This window comes from Diabrotica undecimpunctata, chromosome 6 (genome assembly GCF_040954645.1).
Source record: "Diabrotica undecimpunctata isolate CICGRU chromosome 6, icDiaUnde3, whole genome shotgun sequence".
Taxonomy (NCBI): Eukaryota; Metazoa; Arthropoda; class Insecta; order Coleoptera; family Chrysomelidae; genus Diabrotica; species Diabrotica undecimpunctata.
In genome coordinates, this window is record NC_092808.1 from 118,657,812 (window position 1) to 118,673,308 (window position 15,497).

Below are 15,497 nucleotides of genomic sequence, written 5' to 3' on the forward strand. Positions count from 1 at the left end.
CTAGTTCCATTGCAATGATCACAGCGTCATCTGCATTACGTAAGTTATTAATTAATTTTCCGTTAACGGTTACTCTCGCCTTGATATTATTGAACGTGTTTTTAAAATTTTTATCAGAATATTAAAGTTCATCAGAAGTGGCTATAAAATGCATCCCTGTCTAACTCCTCTACAGATCTTCATTTCTTCTGACTGTTGCCCATTAAATTGAACTAGTACTTTGGTTCTAATATAATGTTTGGAATGATATACAAGAATGAAGCATAACTACAAACATGTTGCAGAATGTTGGACAAGAAACAAAAAACAGATTATTCTAATGTCAGGTAACAGATGATTGGTGTATATTTTGAACACTTAATAAGCTAATACTTTGAGTTTTTGTTATTTAAATTTAGTATTGTAACAGTTGAAAAATTTTTACTATTCAATCAATTATTAAATAAAAATATTTTGTGTAATATACTTTTGGAGTCAGATTTTGACCAATTTTTAAGTGAATTATCACATGACCCACTTTGCTATTTACAAAATTAAGGATGTGGCTGTCACCTGATAGGGTTTGATCGAAATACCAAAACATCTTCTTCTTCTTAGAGTGCCGTCTACCTACGGAGGTTGGCAATCATAATGGCTATTTTTATTTTTGAACTTGCTGCTCTAAACAAATCAATCAATCTGCATTAATACCAATCACGTAGATTCTTCAACCATGAGTTATGCCTTCGGCCAACAGATCCTCTTCCTTGAATATTTTCTTATATTATGAGTCAAAATTTCCTATTTTGGTCCCCTCATCACGTGGCCTAGGTATTCCAGTTTTCTGGTTTGTATAGTGGTGATTGATTCTGTTTCTTTACCAACCCTCTCCAGTACTTCTTTATTTGTAATTCTATCAGTCCATGATATTTTTAATACTCTGCGGTATAACCAGAGTTCTAAAGCCTTGATTCTTTTTAAATTGCATTTATTTTAATACCCAAGTCTCAGCTCCATATAACTAGACCCGAAACTAACCAAAACTTAGATACCATTAAATACTAGAAAAAGTTAAAAGTCGACCTGTCCGAGTGATTTTGTTTTTATTATAATTTTTTTTTATAAAATTTGAGTTTGTTAGGTATTCAAAATTTTTAACATTCACCTACTGACATTGTTGTAATCTATTTTTTGTATTTTTTTCAAATTCTGTAACTTTTCTAAATTTATGTTGTTACATTCTTTATATGTTTTTTGGATTGGTCTGGTATACCTTGAACTTTAAGTAACCCCACAAGAAAAAATCTGATAGGTAATCGCACAGTAAATCTGGTAAGTAACCCCACAGGAAAAAATCAGATCCACTGATTTTGGGTGGTCACTCTTTGACTTCAGTATGAGGTTTTTAGGGTGCTTTCTTAAAAGTGTATGACAAGTTCTTTTTTAAAAGTTATATTTTGATATATCTTCTTTGTTTTTTTTTGGAGACTATCCAAATTTTCTTCCGTCATCAATTTTCTACAGTATTTTTTCATCTGTATAATATAACGTACTTAGCAGTGGGTAGTATCTCATTCTTATCTTTTATAGTGCTGTGATTTTTTCACATAAAAACGTGTTTTCTAAAGTCGATAATTAAGTGAATTTTTTTATTTTACCTTTTAAGTACAAACTTCACGTATAAAGAAAAACGAACTATGGCGAATATTAGCGAAAAATAATTCATGTTTCAAAAACATGTTTACAAAAATGGAAATTATCTTTTTAGCAAGTAGAACAAAAACAAAACTTTTTAGAAATTGTTTATAAAAAATTCTTACTGTCTTATAAAATAAGAATATTTACTGGGCATTTAAACAAGCTTATCCATCTTCAATAAAATTTATTCTCTATACACTCGTATGTGAAATATTTAAGATGTTTTAACTGGACTACATACCTTTCCATCCGGGTTTGCAGTGACAGGAGCCCCTCGCGCACTGTCCGTGACCCGAACAGTCTGCGATGCGGCAGTCGGTCTCGGGGATATCGCATTCCGGCCCTTTCCAGCCCTGTTCGCAATGACATAGCCCACCGCCGTACTGCCCATGCCCTGAGCACAGAACTGGACAAACACCTGAAAAAGAAAGGGTGGTTCAGAGTATTTGCTTTTTGGGAAGTGCGTTATTGCGTTTAAATTTTATAAAAGCTGTAGGAGGGCAAAAAAAACTTATGATATTTAAGGGATATAAATAGGTTATGGCTAATATACGTAAAATATAACATAGGTCGGTATACTGTATACATTTTAAGATAGTAGTTTCCCTATGATCAAGACTAAATTAGTATTTAAATTGTAGTACGGTAAATGTGGTGTATTTTAAAAATATTTTAACTCGTTATTATCAATTTTAAAACCTGGAAACTGAAATATCTACAGTGTGTCTACGGATGGGACGCCCAAGAGGTGAAACTATTTTATTTTTATATTTAGCAATAAATGTAATTTTTGATTAAAGTTTGGCTTGTTATAAAACCCTATAAAATAAAATAAAATTCAGGGTTTTCAAAGCTTCTTTGCCCTAAGTTCGGAAATATAATAATAACCTAGTGTGTGACGGTTACGGCAATAATCTAGTGAGTGACGTTTACAATGTAGCTAAGTAACTGTCATTTCGGTTAAATCATTTTAAAATTGTCATTATTTTCCAATTCTTCAATTCTTCAACAAAGAATACATATTTAAAAATGTTATGATACGGGGATGGTAAAAAAAATCGAACAAGACGTACAATAAGGACGATGATGCAGCTACTGCTCTAGCTATGAAAAGTGTAAGGACAAAGTAAATCAATTCCAAGGAAAATATTCAGGTAAAACAAAATAAGAAATTTAGAAAAGGCTTGGGCACTAGAAATGCATTATTTACTACACAAACACTCATAAACCGGTGTCAAGATGTCAACTGTGATGTATTCATATATCTAGTTGACTTTGAGAAAGCCTTTGACAAAATACAACATAGAAGGCTTGCAAACTTATTACAGAACACAGAAATAGATAATCAGAATATAAGAATTATTACAAATTTATACCGATATCAGAAAGCCATAATACGAGTAAACCAACAAAAATCTAAATATATACCTATAAAAAAAGGAGTACGGAAAGGACATGTACTGTCCTCATTACTTTTCAATATGTACTTAGCAGAAATCTTTAATGAGACACTAGAAGACATCAGCGAAGGCATCCATTACCGAAACACTGGTAAATAATTTCAGATATGCAGGCAATCCAATACACCTTGTGGATAGAAAAAAGTGTTGAAAATTTTGTTTGATAGCACTAGTCATTACTGCAAGAGATACTGAATGCCTATGAACACAAAAAAGAGGAATTTAAAGTTCCACTCTATCTACCATGCTCAAAAATAAACCCAAGATTTTCGAAGCAGGTTAGTCTTATTCCGGTAAATCGAAAAAACTACGTGTTGCAACAATAAAGAGCTGGATACTGAAATGGTCAAAGGGTTTACCGTTAACAGGGCTGCGAATGTTCCAATGAGTAAACCACTGCTTCAAGAAAAAAGCAACACAGTTTTCGCAGACGCTAGGTGGTGATGAGAATTTTAAAGTATCGAGTAGGTGGATGCGCCGTTTTAAGGATAAGCACGAAATTGTGGAAACATTTGCTGTGAAGAGAAGAGTGTTTCCAAAGAAGTCGCCGACAACTGGTTGAAGTCATGGCCTACAATAAGACAAAATCAGTGACAATAATGTTTTCAATGCCGACGAGCTGGGACTCTTTTTTTAAACTTACTCCAGATAAGACCATTAAATTCAAAAATGAACGTTGTATAGGTGGCAAGTTATCAAAAGAAAGGGTAACTGTACTCGCGTGTGCAAAAAAGTCCGGTCCCGAAAAAAGGGAGTTAGTCGTCATTGGGAAATCTCAAAAACCACGATCTTTCAGAGGTGTAAATCGGCTTCCTGTCACATATAAATTTAATAAAAAATCGTGGATGACAGCAGATATTTTTAGTGGAGAACTTTTGAAGTAGGACATCAAAAGATTTTTTTAATTGTTGACAATTGTACCGCTCATCCAAAATTTAACGATTTAAAAAACATTCAACTTCTTTTTTTACCCCCAAATTGCACATCTGTTCTGTAACCGATGGATCATAGCATTAAAAGGTCCCTTAAAGATCATTACAGAAAACTTTTAGTTAAGCGGATCCTAAATAATGTTGAAAACCGTAGTGAATCCCCTGTTACTTTATTAGATGCCATAAATTTCATCCACAAATCATGGACACTCGTAGATAACAAAACCATCAGAAAATGTTTTGGTAATGCTGGGTGGACAGAGACTGAGGTAGAAATCGAAGAAGATGAATATCCTGTAGCAGAGTGGTTGAGGTTACAACAGCAAGGTCAAGACCTAACCCAACTGAACAATGATGACGAGTTTGGTGAATTCATTGCCATTGATGATGACGTCATTGTTTGTGATCTTTCGATGGATAGTAAAATTATCGCGGAAGTAATAAATCCGCCGGCAGTGTGCGTTATCGCCAGTGACGAAAGTGATGAAGATGGAGAAGACAATCGCGGTGAATCTACATAAGGAGGTCCTAATAGACAAGATGTGGAAAGTGTTGTAAGAAACTATATCCAAAGACAAAACGCAAATGAAGAAGCATACAACTGTTTCACATCTTTAGAAAATTTGATAGACAGAATGATACTGGACAATTTAAAGTAGTCAAAAATAATAGACTTCTTCCAATTGCAAAACAATAGTTAATGATATCCTCAAACAATATTTAGCATCTTATATTGTTCCGAATGGCTTCACTATAGGAAGTTAATGTTTTAGAAAACTACATATTCATATTATGCACAGTATTATTGTTGTCTGATATAACGGATTATTTTCGGATATCTGGATGAAGAAATTAAAACTCGAATAGAAATTGCAAGACAAACATTTATGAAGATCTATTCTAAGTAATTCTAAGCTGAACTTACAGCTGAGAATTAAGTTACTAAAATGTTATGTGTATCCTGTATTACTGTATGGATGTGAAACCTAGATTATAAAGGTTAACATGATGAACAAATTAGAAGCCTTCGAGATGTGGTTATATCGTAGAATGCTCAGAATATCATGGGTTCAACACATTTCAAACAGAGAAGTCTTGAACAGAGTAGGTCAAGGTGAAGGCGATTTAATAAAGACGATAAAAAAGAGAAAACTCGAATATCTGGGGCATATAATGAGAGGAAGCAGATACAGGATAATGCAGGTGATACTCAACGGAAAAAGAGTAATTGGTAGGAAGAAATACTCATGGCTCCGAAACCTTCGTCAATGGACTGGCTTATCAGCAGATGAATTATTACAAGCCGCGCAAGATCGAAAACGATATCGGCAAATCGTCATTGAAGCTACCCACGCCTAAAACTTGGGCAGGGTACTCAAAGAAGAAGATATAACAAGATCGGCTTATAACGAGGTAATTAGTCTGCCATTTCAGTTCTCGTTAAAGAGGGAGTCTACTGTAGTAAATAAAGATTTTAAGTCCTAAAATTCTATAATGGGCATAGATAAACCTCATATATAAAGAGTATCAACCAAACCATAAGAACTAAACATAATTAGATTCATTAAAATTTAGTAAGCATAATATATTTTATGATATACTAGTTCATTATTATGCTTTTATTTTTTAGTGTTGGCATAAAGTGCTTATTATGGCCCGTGCGGATATAAAAGACAGGAAAGTATTCTTTAATAACTATATAATACTCCTGAGTAATATATATTTACACAATATAACAGTAATCCATTATGTACTAAAATAATATTAAAAATTTACGCACAAAAAACTAAATCTTCTGTAATCATTGGTGATAGTTAAACTGTCAACAACCAACAGTGTTTTATGCGTCATTGTTTGGGATCAAAATTTGCTTTTTAAGCTTTATTAATAAATTTAAAAAAAGTCTTCTTCTTCTTTTTTATATAGACATGACTCTGTCTGTTTTTCAATGTGCCTCCAGTAAGTTGTCGTTCCATCGTTTTCGTGGTCTTCCTACTGATCATCTTCCTATTGGGGAACTATCTCTTGCCGTCTTTACTACTCTGTTTATTGTCATTCGGCTTATATGATCGTTCCATTCTACTCTTCTATTTCTTACCCAGTTCTTGATGCTCTCCACCTTGCGTCTACATCGGATATCTGTACTTCTAGCTCCGTCCCATATTGTCTTACCATCAATTTTTCTAAGTGTTTTTATCTCTTCTGTTACTAACATCCTTTTTGTTCTCTCTGTGGCAGGTCTTGTTTCTGCCGCGTATGTCATTATTGGTCCGATGACTGTTTTGTAAATTCTGCCCTTCGTTTCTTTCCCGATATTATTATGTCTCCATATTGTTTAAATCAGGCTCTGTTTGCTCTATTCACTTGATCTTGCACTTTAGTTTCGAACTTTCAGTAGCTTGATAATGTGATGCGTAGATATTTAAACTCCATAACTTGTTCTATTATCTGACCTTCCAGCTCCAAGTTACATCTTAGTAAATTTGCTATTGTAACCATGCATTTTGTCTTTTTTGTGATAATCAACCTGATAAATTTTCTGGTGGTTAAATTAAATTGGTGCAATATACGTTGTAAACCATCTTCACTTTGAGAGAGTAGTATTGCGTCGTCTACATAGCAGATTATTTTAAGTTGTTTTTCTCCCATTTGGTATCCCTTTTTAGTTTTTACTTTTTGTATTATTTCATCCATAATCAAGTTGAGCAATAGAGGACTCAGAGAATCTCCCTGTCTTATCCCATTGCCAGCTTCAATAGGGTCGGTTAGTTCTTCTTCTACTTTTAATTTTATTGTGTTGTTTTGCTAGATATTTTCGATCTTTTTGATTATTTCTAGAGGTACCTCTCTTGCGTAAACTAAGTAATAACGTCTTTTAATTTGACTCGGTCAAATGCCTTTTTAAGGTCCACGAAACATAGATATACCGGTTTGTTTTAGTCTAATGATTTCTCTTGCACTTGCCTTGCACCTCAAAAAAAAAGTCATTGCCGCTAAATATTACAGCTCTACTGTCTTCTTCAGATAAACAAGTACCCAATTTATATCGTTATTTTATGAGAAATAGTAATAGAGGTTCTTCTTCTTATTTTTCTTTTTATGTAGACATGGCTCTGTCTATTCTTCAATGTGCCTCCAGTAAGTTGTCGTTTCATCGTTTTCGTGGTTTTCCTACTCATTTTGTTGCCGTCTTTACTACTCTATTTATTGTCATTCGGCTTATATGATCGAGTAGTATTGCGTCGTCTGCATATCAGATTATTTTAAGTTGTTTTTCTCCCATTTGGTATCCTTTTTAGTTCTTACTTTTTTTAGCATTTTAATAAACATAGAGGACTGAGGGAATCTCCCTGTCTTATCCCATTGTCAGCTTCAATAGATTCAGTTACTTCTTCTTCTTCTACTTTTACTTTTATTGTGTTGTTTGCCATTATCGTCACCTTTAGCAAATAGGGATCGAAAGTAGTCTGCCCATGTTTCCTTCTGAATGTGTTTCGTTTTAATTAGTTCGTTGATTTCTTTTCTTTGTCCTCTGATTATTCTCCATATTCGTTTTTGTGTTCCATAGATGTCGTGTTCCATCTATTTTGAGAAGCTCTATCAGTATTTCCTTTTTATTTGTCTAACTAAAGTATTCGTTTTATTTTTGATTCGTTTATAATTGTTGTATTTGTTATGTTATGTATTGTAAAAATGCTTTCTTCTTTTCTTCACATTTTTTCTTTACTTCCTCTCTAAGCAATGAGGTCTTCTTTTTGGATTTGTAAGTATTTGTTATTTTCCTCTCTCCAAGCGATTCTGTTCCTGCCTTAATTATGTTGTTTTTAAATTTTTTTCACCATTTATCAATGATGTCGTTTTCTAATATTTCATTCCCAGCCATCTTTTCTGATACTCTTTTTCTTTATAAGTATTCCGTGGATTCCGTTTTTAGTCTTTCGACTTCGATTTTTGTTCGTGTTGGCGCCGCTCTCTTGGGTGTGAAGTACTTCATGATAAGTCTTATTTTAAGTAATACCAGGCGATGGTCGCTACGTACATCTGCTGAGTAAAGGCATCTTACGTCGATTATTGTTGGTGGATGTATATCTTTGTTGGTTATAACCTAATCTATCATAGATATTTGTCCACAGGTGTTATTGAATGTATATTTGTATAGGTCTTTGTGATCAACAATTTGTTGTTTATTCTAAGTTCGTTATGCGTGCAGAATTTTATTATCAGTTCTCTATTTTCGTTTTTAACAATCTCGTTATGTTTTTGCTTAATTTCGGGTATTGCTTGATTGCTTAGTCGAGTGTTAAAATCCCCCAATATTATCATCTTCCCTCTGCCTTGATCTACTACATGTTGCAATTTGTCATAAAACTTTTTCCTTGTTGTTTGAGGCTTCAGATCTTCCTTCTCCATTATGATTTTTGCTGTTATAATCCTTTTAGGATGTGGTAGAGGTTAAACCAATAAATTTTGAAATATGTGTAGCAAAACTTTTAGAATTTTTGGCATTTGCTTCAAATAAACTTATGGTAATATTAAAATTATAATAGAAAATATCTTACAATGAAGTACAGCTTCTTGCATTATTGGCATATTTAATATATAATAAAAATATCCAAAAGTATTAACAAAATTTTCAAACCGTTTTCTGTCTAATCAGAGTTTTAATTTACATAACATTTTGTATGTAAACCGAGTTTTACAGTTTTAAACCGATTTGTAATTGGCTTTTTGCAAATGTTCATGTATCACGTTTTACAATTTTAGTTAATCCATTTGGATGTATTTATTATATATTAAATATACCAATTACACAAGAAGTTTTACATTGACTTATATAATACTTCCTATCCTATCTATAAACGTCTCATTATTATCGCTAAGATCTTTTTTAAGCATCGATTAAGTTACTACATTATAATTATCTACCCACATGCTCATAATCTCAAATTAAATGTATCAAGCCTCAAAATAGCAAACGTAAAGTATTCCTAATATAACGCTAACTAGAAAATTTTGTTGCCACGTGGGATTAAACAAGGAAAGCTAAGGGTAAGTTTCATACTACTTTAAATTACAGCTCGAATTCACCGAGCTTATATGAGCTGTCCTTAATAAAGTCACCAAATAGGGCGTGTTTGCCCTTCTGCATATTATATGAACCCCAAGCATAGGGAGAGGGGTAGTTAAATACACACACCTGCAAAATACAATAAGATCATCTAAGAATAGGAATCCTAGTTTATAGATAAAGATGCAGATCCGTACTAAAAGTACTTAAAATGCAAAATGTATTAAAAATTGGAGTGAACGAAAAAATCATGGACAGAACAAACACCATTATAGAAGAAATACAACAAAAACAGCTTATTTGGTGCGGATATGTACAGGGAAGGTAATATTTCATTGACCGCCACCCGAGCGACAAAAACCAAGAAGACTGAAACAAGATTAATACACCATTAATAAAGTTGAAACGAAACGTGGCTAAAAGAGTTTATGTTAAAAAAAGTATTATCAGAATGTTAGCAAAAAGTTATCAAGTACGAATATAAAACAATTAATATTAATCTATACTAAACCCAAAGGAGATTTAAACAATAACAATTATTTCCGGAACAAAAATCCCATCTTAAATAGACCAAAGAGATAAATAAAAAATGTTTCCTTTCTTATTATTTTAAAGAGAAACTGATAGACGGAAGTCAGAGTAGTCAACAAAAAGAATTTTATATGACTAGATGTAAGTAGCAGAAATAAATATACAGGTTGTGGTCACGGGGATATTAAAATAGTAAATAGTGGAAATAAAATTGAAATAAGTAATAATTTAAAATGAAGCATAATAATCAATATTTAATAATAATCGAAATGTTGAGCGCCTTTGACATGAAGACCTCTCGTGAAGTAAATATCGTCCGCTCCACCTGTCAAAAGTCAAAATTCTACTGTCAGAAATGTTCGCGACAACACCCGCGCTAATCCCCACGCCAACCCCTGCGCCAACCCCTCGCCAATCACCACGCTAACCCACCATGCCAACCTCCACCCAAACCACGTCACCATCGCCGGTATAAATGAACCATCCTCTGTTCCCAATACCAGTAATGCATTGGTTTACGATCAGTATAGTGGTGTCTGGGGGCTCAGGAGACTGAGACCTCGAAAGCCCTGAAGAAGACATCAAAGAGGATGTCGAAAGCTCGGCGCAATGATAATCGACGTGGTTGAACCCGGAAGACTGTTGAGTTTAATATGAATTCTTGTAATAGAATTTTCACTTGTTTGTAATTTTAATTGCATTTTACGATCATAAATTGTTATGGGCTTGCTTCAAGATGAAGCTAAAAAGAACAATGACGCACCAAAATCAAAACAGGCTGGAGATTTCAAATCCGAAAACAATTAGAGATACACAAGACAACCCAGAAGAAATATGGAAAGGTTTCAGAAATGCCATAGAAACTCCTGTAGAAAGAACCAGAACCCAAAAAAGATCATCAAGAGAAAACACTGGATGACAGACAGAACGGTGCAACTTCTCGAAGAGCGAACAAATCCCTCATATATCAAAACGACAGCAACAAAAACGGATTAGTAAGATTAAATAGAGAAATTAAAAGAGCATGTAGGGGTGATAAAAATAAACATATAAATGAAGAATGCGAAGAACTAGAGAGACATGCAAACCGGTATAACCGGAAAGAACCAAACATTCTAAAGTCAGAAGCTATTTTCTTGTGGCATGATAAAGTAATTACTATTTAAATGGGAATAAGCTACAATTAAACGTTAAAGTGCGTTTATTGACGTTTCAATTTCCACTTCGGAAATCGTTCTCAAAATACAAACATAAGTGAATTAAAGGTTAAAGTACGTTTATTGACGTTTTAATTTTTACTTTAGAAATCGTTCTCAAAATACAAACTAATATTTGTATTTTGATAACGATTTCCGAAGTGGAAATTCAAACGTCAATAAATGTACTTTAACCTTTAATTGTGGCTTATTCCCATTTAAATAGTAATTATTTTAAGTCAGAGGTAGAAAAAGCAATAAACAAGTTAAAATATAGAAAATCTCCTGGCGCAGACCAGATCACCTCAGAAGTTTTAAAAGAGACCGGAGATTTTGGAGTAAATGTTATGCATATCCACAACATCCACTTTCATCCCTATATTCAAAAAAGGAACTCCGCTAGATTGCAGCAACTACAGAACGGTAACCCTAATATCCCATGCAAGCAAGGTTCTACTTCATGTAATACATGAAAGACTAAAAGCTTTTCATTTGCCTCAGATATCAGAAGAACAGGTGGGATTTGTACCACCTGTTCTTCTGATATCTGAGGCAATAGAAGGAAAAGTCACAAGAGAACACATTCTTCATGTCAAACAGCTAATCGAAAAAACTCGTGAATTCAATACTCCTATGCTTATGTGCATTGTGGATTACACAAATGCCTTCGATAAAGTCAAATGGCAGCAGCTATGGTCCATACTAGCTGAAATGGGAACACCTCACTACTTAATTCAACTAATTAGAAGTCTATATGAAAATAATAAGTGCACAGTAAACATAAACAACACCCATTCCGATCATTTCAGAACAGAGGCAGGTGTCAGATAGGGATGCATAATCTCGCCAACTCTGTTTAATATCTACAGCGAACACATTATGCGAAAGATACCAGACGGATGGAAGGGTGGAATATTAGTAGCAGGTCAAAAAATCAGTAACTTGAGATATGTTGATGACACTTTAATAATCGCGGCAAATCAAGAAGAAATGGAAGACCTAATGAGACGTCTGGAGGAGAAAAGCAAAACATATGGACTAAAGCTAAATAGGAGTAAGAAAAGGATCATGATAGTAGACAGAGCTCGAAATAATCTTCAACACATTAAAGAAATTTGAAGCATTGATAAAGCATTAATATTAGAACAACTTAAAGTAAAGGATAGATTGCTTAAACAAATACAACAGAGATATTTGCAGTATTTTGGTCACAATTCTAGAAGAAGAGGTACGATGGAAAAACTGATTAGTCGAGGGTAGAGTTGAACGAAAGAGACCTAGGGGAAGATCTCCGATCTTCCCCTAGGGATCCGAACGGAAGAAGCCGTTATGTAGATCAAACAAAAATATTGATTAACCAATGGTTAGACGAAGCCGAACAACTAGCCCAGGACAGGGAAGGATGGAGGGAAATCGTGAAAAGACTGTAAAAGCCTGATGGTGTCACCACATCCCAAAAGGGATTAGGACTGAGGAGGAGGAGGAATAGTATTGGAGGATTGGAGGAATAATAATTTAATATATATATATATATATATATATATATATATATATATATATATATACACATATAATATAAAATTAGTATGGATTTATGTTCAATTTAGAAGAAGCATAAATTTAACTTCAAAAACATAAAAATTTTAAAAACCGAGCACAACAAAAAGAAGAGAGAAATATGCGAATCAATAGAAATAAAAAGAAATACCAACGCAATCAATGACAAACAATATACACACAACCTGAATAGAACATGTTTCAATCCGATTTAAATAATAATAAATATATCACCATAAAAGATTCTTAAAGTTATAACAAATCTCCACTGTACCTTTTTCGAAAACACCAACGACACGTCCATATAAAAATAATTATATATTATTGATATCAATTTTTAATTCTGTCACTTCATTAATGTTAGTGTCTAGTTTTACGTTTTGGTAAGTTTTTTTTTATATATAATTTACAATAACTTTTTGTTCCTAATCTTGTACATTTTAGAATCTTGACAAAGGCAAGGGTTTTCTGCCGAAACATTGATTTCAATGGCACAATAAAATATAGTTCCAAATGTATCTATATACATGTATATATATAGACATATATAATACATGGTCATAGATAAATATTATAACAATGTATTGTCTTATTAACCTTAACTGCTAGTACTGATATTACTAGATAATCCTAGATCGGGCCTGTTATGAAATTGACAAGATAATTATAGTTATCCCGAATAAAGGGTTCATTATTAGAGAGATTTGAATATGGGAGCTTGTCGCTGACAGAGAGAAGTTTCTGCAAATTATAGGGCGGTATTTTTCATCACTTGGCACTGGCATGCCTGTGTGGCATTTGAAGAATGACGCAGTCTCAAAGATTAGAGAGGGTAAGTGCCTACTAAATCCGATTCGAAATCACAAAATCGCACTCTCTTTGTAATTCGGAATCTCTAGCGTTGTTGAAAGGGCCAAGCGGAAGGTAGTCTTTAATTAATGTTAAAGGCCCTCTATATAGTATCATGTTTCATGATATTAGATAAAAAAGAAAATGGGTTGAAACGTTAACAGTAATTACTAAATGTGTTATTATTTTAGTCAAAAGATGTTAAAAATAATTATACTTATAACATATTATGCAATTTAATTCATTGGTATAAAAATATTGATTTGAAAAATATATATAAAGTTTATCGACCAGCAAAATTTCTAAAATAGTTTATCACACATCTAATTAAGAAATAATTAGTAATTAATATACTTAAAATACATCAAAGGGGAAAATCGAATAAAAGAAAAGAAAATTTAAGGAAAAAAAAAATAAATGCATTTTCAAAATAGATTTGAAAAGAGTTATTCGAGTATAAGAGCAAGAAAACATGTGAAAAACAATGGTCAATAAATAATAATATATTAAAGTAGTAGAGAACCTTTATGATAAAATAGAATCAAAGGAAAAATGACAAAACAATTTTTATTACTAAAATATTAATTAGACGATCTGATTGAATAGTAGGTTCATAACCTAAAATTATAAAATAAAAACAACTACATATGTACATATTAAAACATATTTTGTAAATGAAACAAAATTTTATCCACATGTACATAATACAACAATGACAGAAATTTTATTGGGAACTATGTATATAACCTGGTCATCTTACCCTACAGTAAATTTAAGGACACAGTTAGCAAAAAAACTGCCTAAAGCTTTAATTATAGTTATAAAATATACTTCAAATGATGGACTTTATATAAGCCTCCAAAAGTTCCTATATATGACATTTTCAACGATTCAAAAAACTTTTTAACGTATATCAAATTTCATTATGTATAAGGCTTTAATTTACGTATTACAAATTTTTGAAGAAAAACATACTTTAAGTGTCCCTTGGAAGAATAATATACATCTAATATTTACTTTACTAGTCAAAATTGCCTTTAAAATTAATTCATTTTCAATTGTGAGACCGGTGTGAGAATCGAAGTAAATACGTGGAACATTCCTAATTCGTAGGGTAATTTTTACTGCTGAGATTGCGTTGATGTGTGAATTAGATACATTTTAAAATTATTCCCGCTTGAGTTCTTTTTCAGCTAGGTGAAGCGGTACCGGATTTTCGCTGTATGGGCGGTTGTTTTTTTTTTGAGTTTTTGAAAACATATTTATATTTGCACATCAATTGTATCTTAAGAGAGTAGTGTTATTGATAGTATGTACCTAGTCAACAAAATAGTACGGGGTAAATCATAAGTAAAGATTAATTTAGTGCAGAATCTGGCATCTTTAATAGCAGATGGTATAGACAAGGCCACAAGTCACTGTAAGTTTTTACCTTTTTTATATAGCCTGCAACATCAAACAATAACTATGCTAAATATTTAGATGGTGGTAATCTATGCACGCGAAAAAGCACCTGTTGTCATTTATATTTTTTCTTTAAGATTGTGTGTACTTAGTGTCAGAGCAATGTTAGTGTTTTTTTTTAATGTGGTATGTCTCCATATCACTATTGATTTTTGTATATAACACTAAATTAGGTATGTAGATTTTAGGAATCAAAAAACTAAATAATAGTAATATAACTATGATCCAGTTAAACATCAAATTTTTATTTTTTTTAATTAACATTTCATATCAAGATGATTCATAAGTATTTTTACCAGGTCATCGAGAGAAATTTATTTTGAACTTTCTATAAAGATGTAAGAAGGTATTAATTTGTAATGGACATTTCTGTTGTAAGACGAAAAATAATATGTTCAATTAAATCTATGTTTTGGCTAATAATAAATATGGCTTATATGAAACAACATTGTATTTTTGATTCGTCAATCGTCTTTTATCTTGGACCACATATAAATAATTGCTAACAGGTTGGTTGAGCGAATATACGAGGTGGGTGTGATTGTTTCTTGTTATTTGTTGAAATATGTATTTTGGTTTTAAGAATTTATTATTGTCTATGAAAGAAAATACAAAGTAACGCCGTTTTTGGCAAATAATTTATGATTTTTATTTTTATTGTGTATTTCTTTTTATTGTTATATTTTTGGTTCAAATCTAGTAGCTATTATCTCCTAATTTTTCTCCTTCTTAATTTTTTATGTGCTAGTAAGAATTATACAAA

General features: G+C 32.4%; 1 protein-coding gene across 2 annotated transcripts in view; it reads right to left on the bottom strand.

The window, feature by feature from the left end:
* Positions 1-15,497, bottom strand: part of Ten-a (Teneurin-a transmembrane protein) — a 621,367-nt gene that overhangs the window by 337,779 nt on the left and 268,091 nt on the right. For both annotated transcript variants that reach the window (XM_072535236.1, XM_072535235.1), the window contains exon 8: positions 1,919-2,095. In XM_072535236.1, coding sequence (XP_072391337.1) covers positions 1,919-2,095 — 177 coding nt within the window. The remainder of the gene's footprint in view (positions 1-1,918; positions 2,096-15,497) is intronic.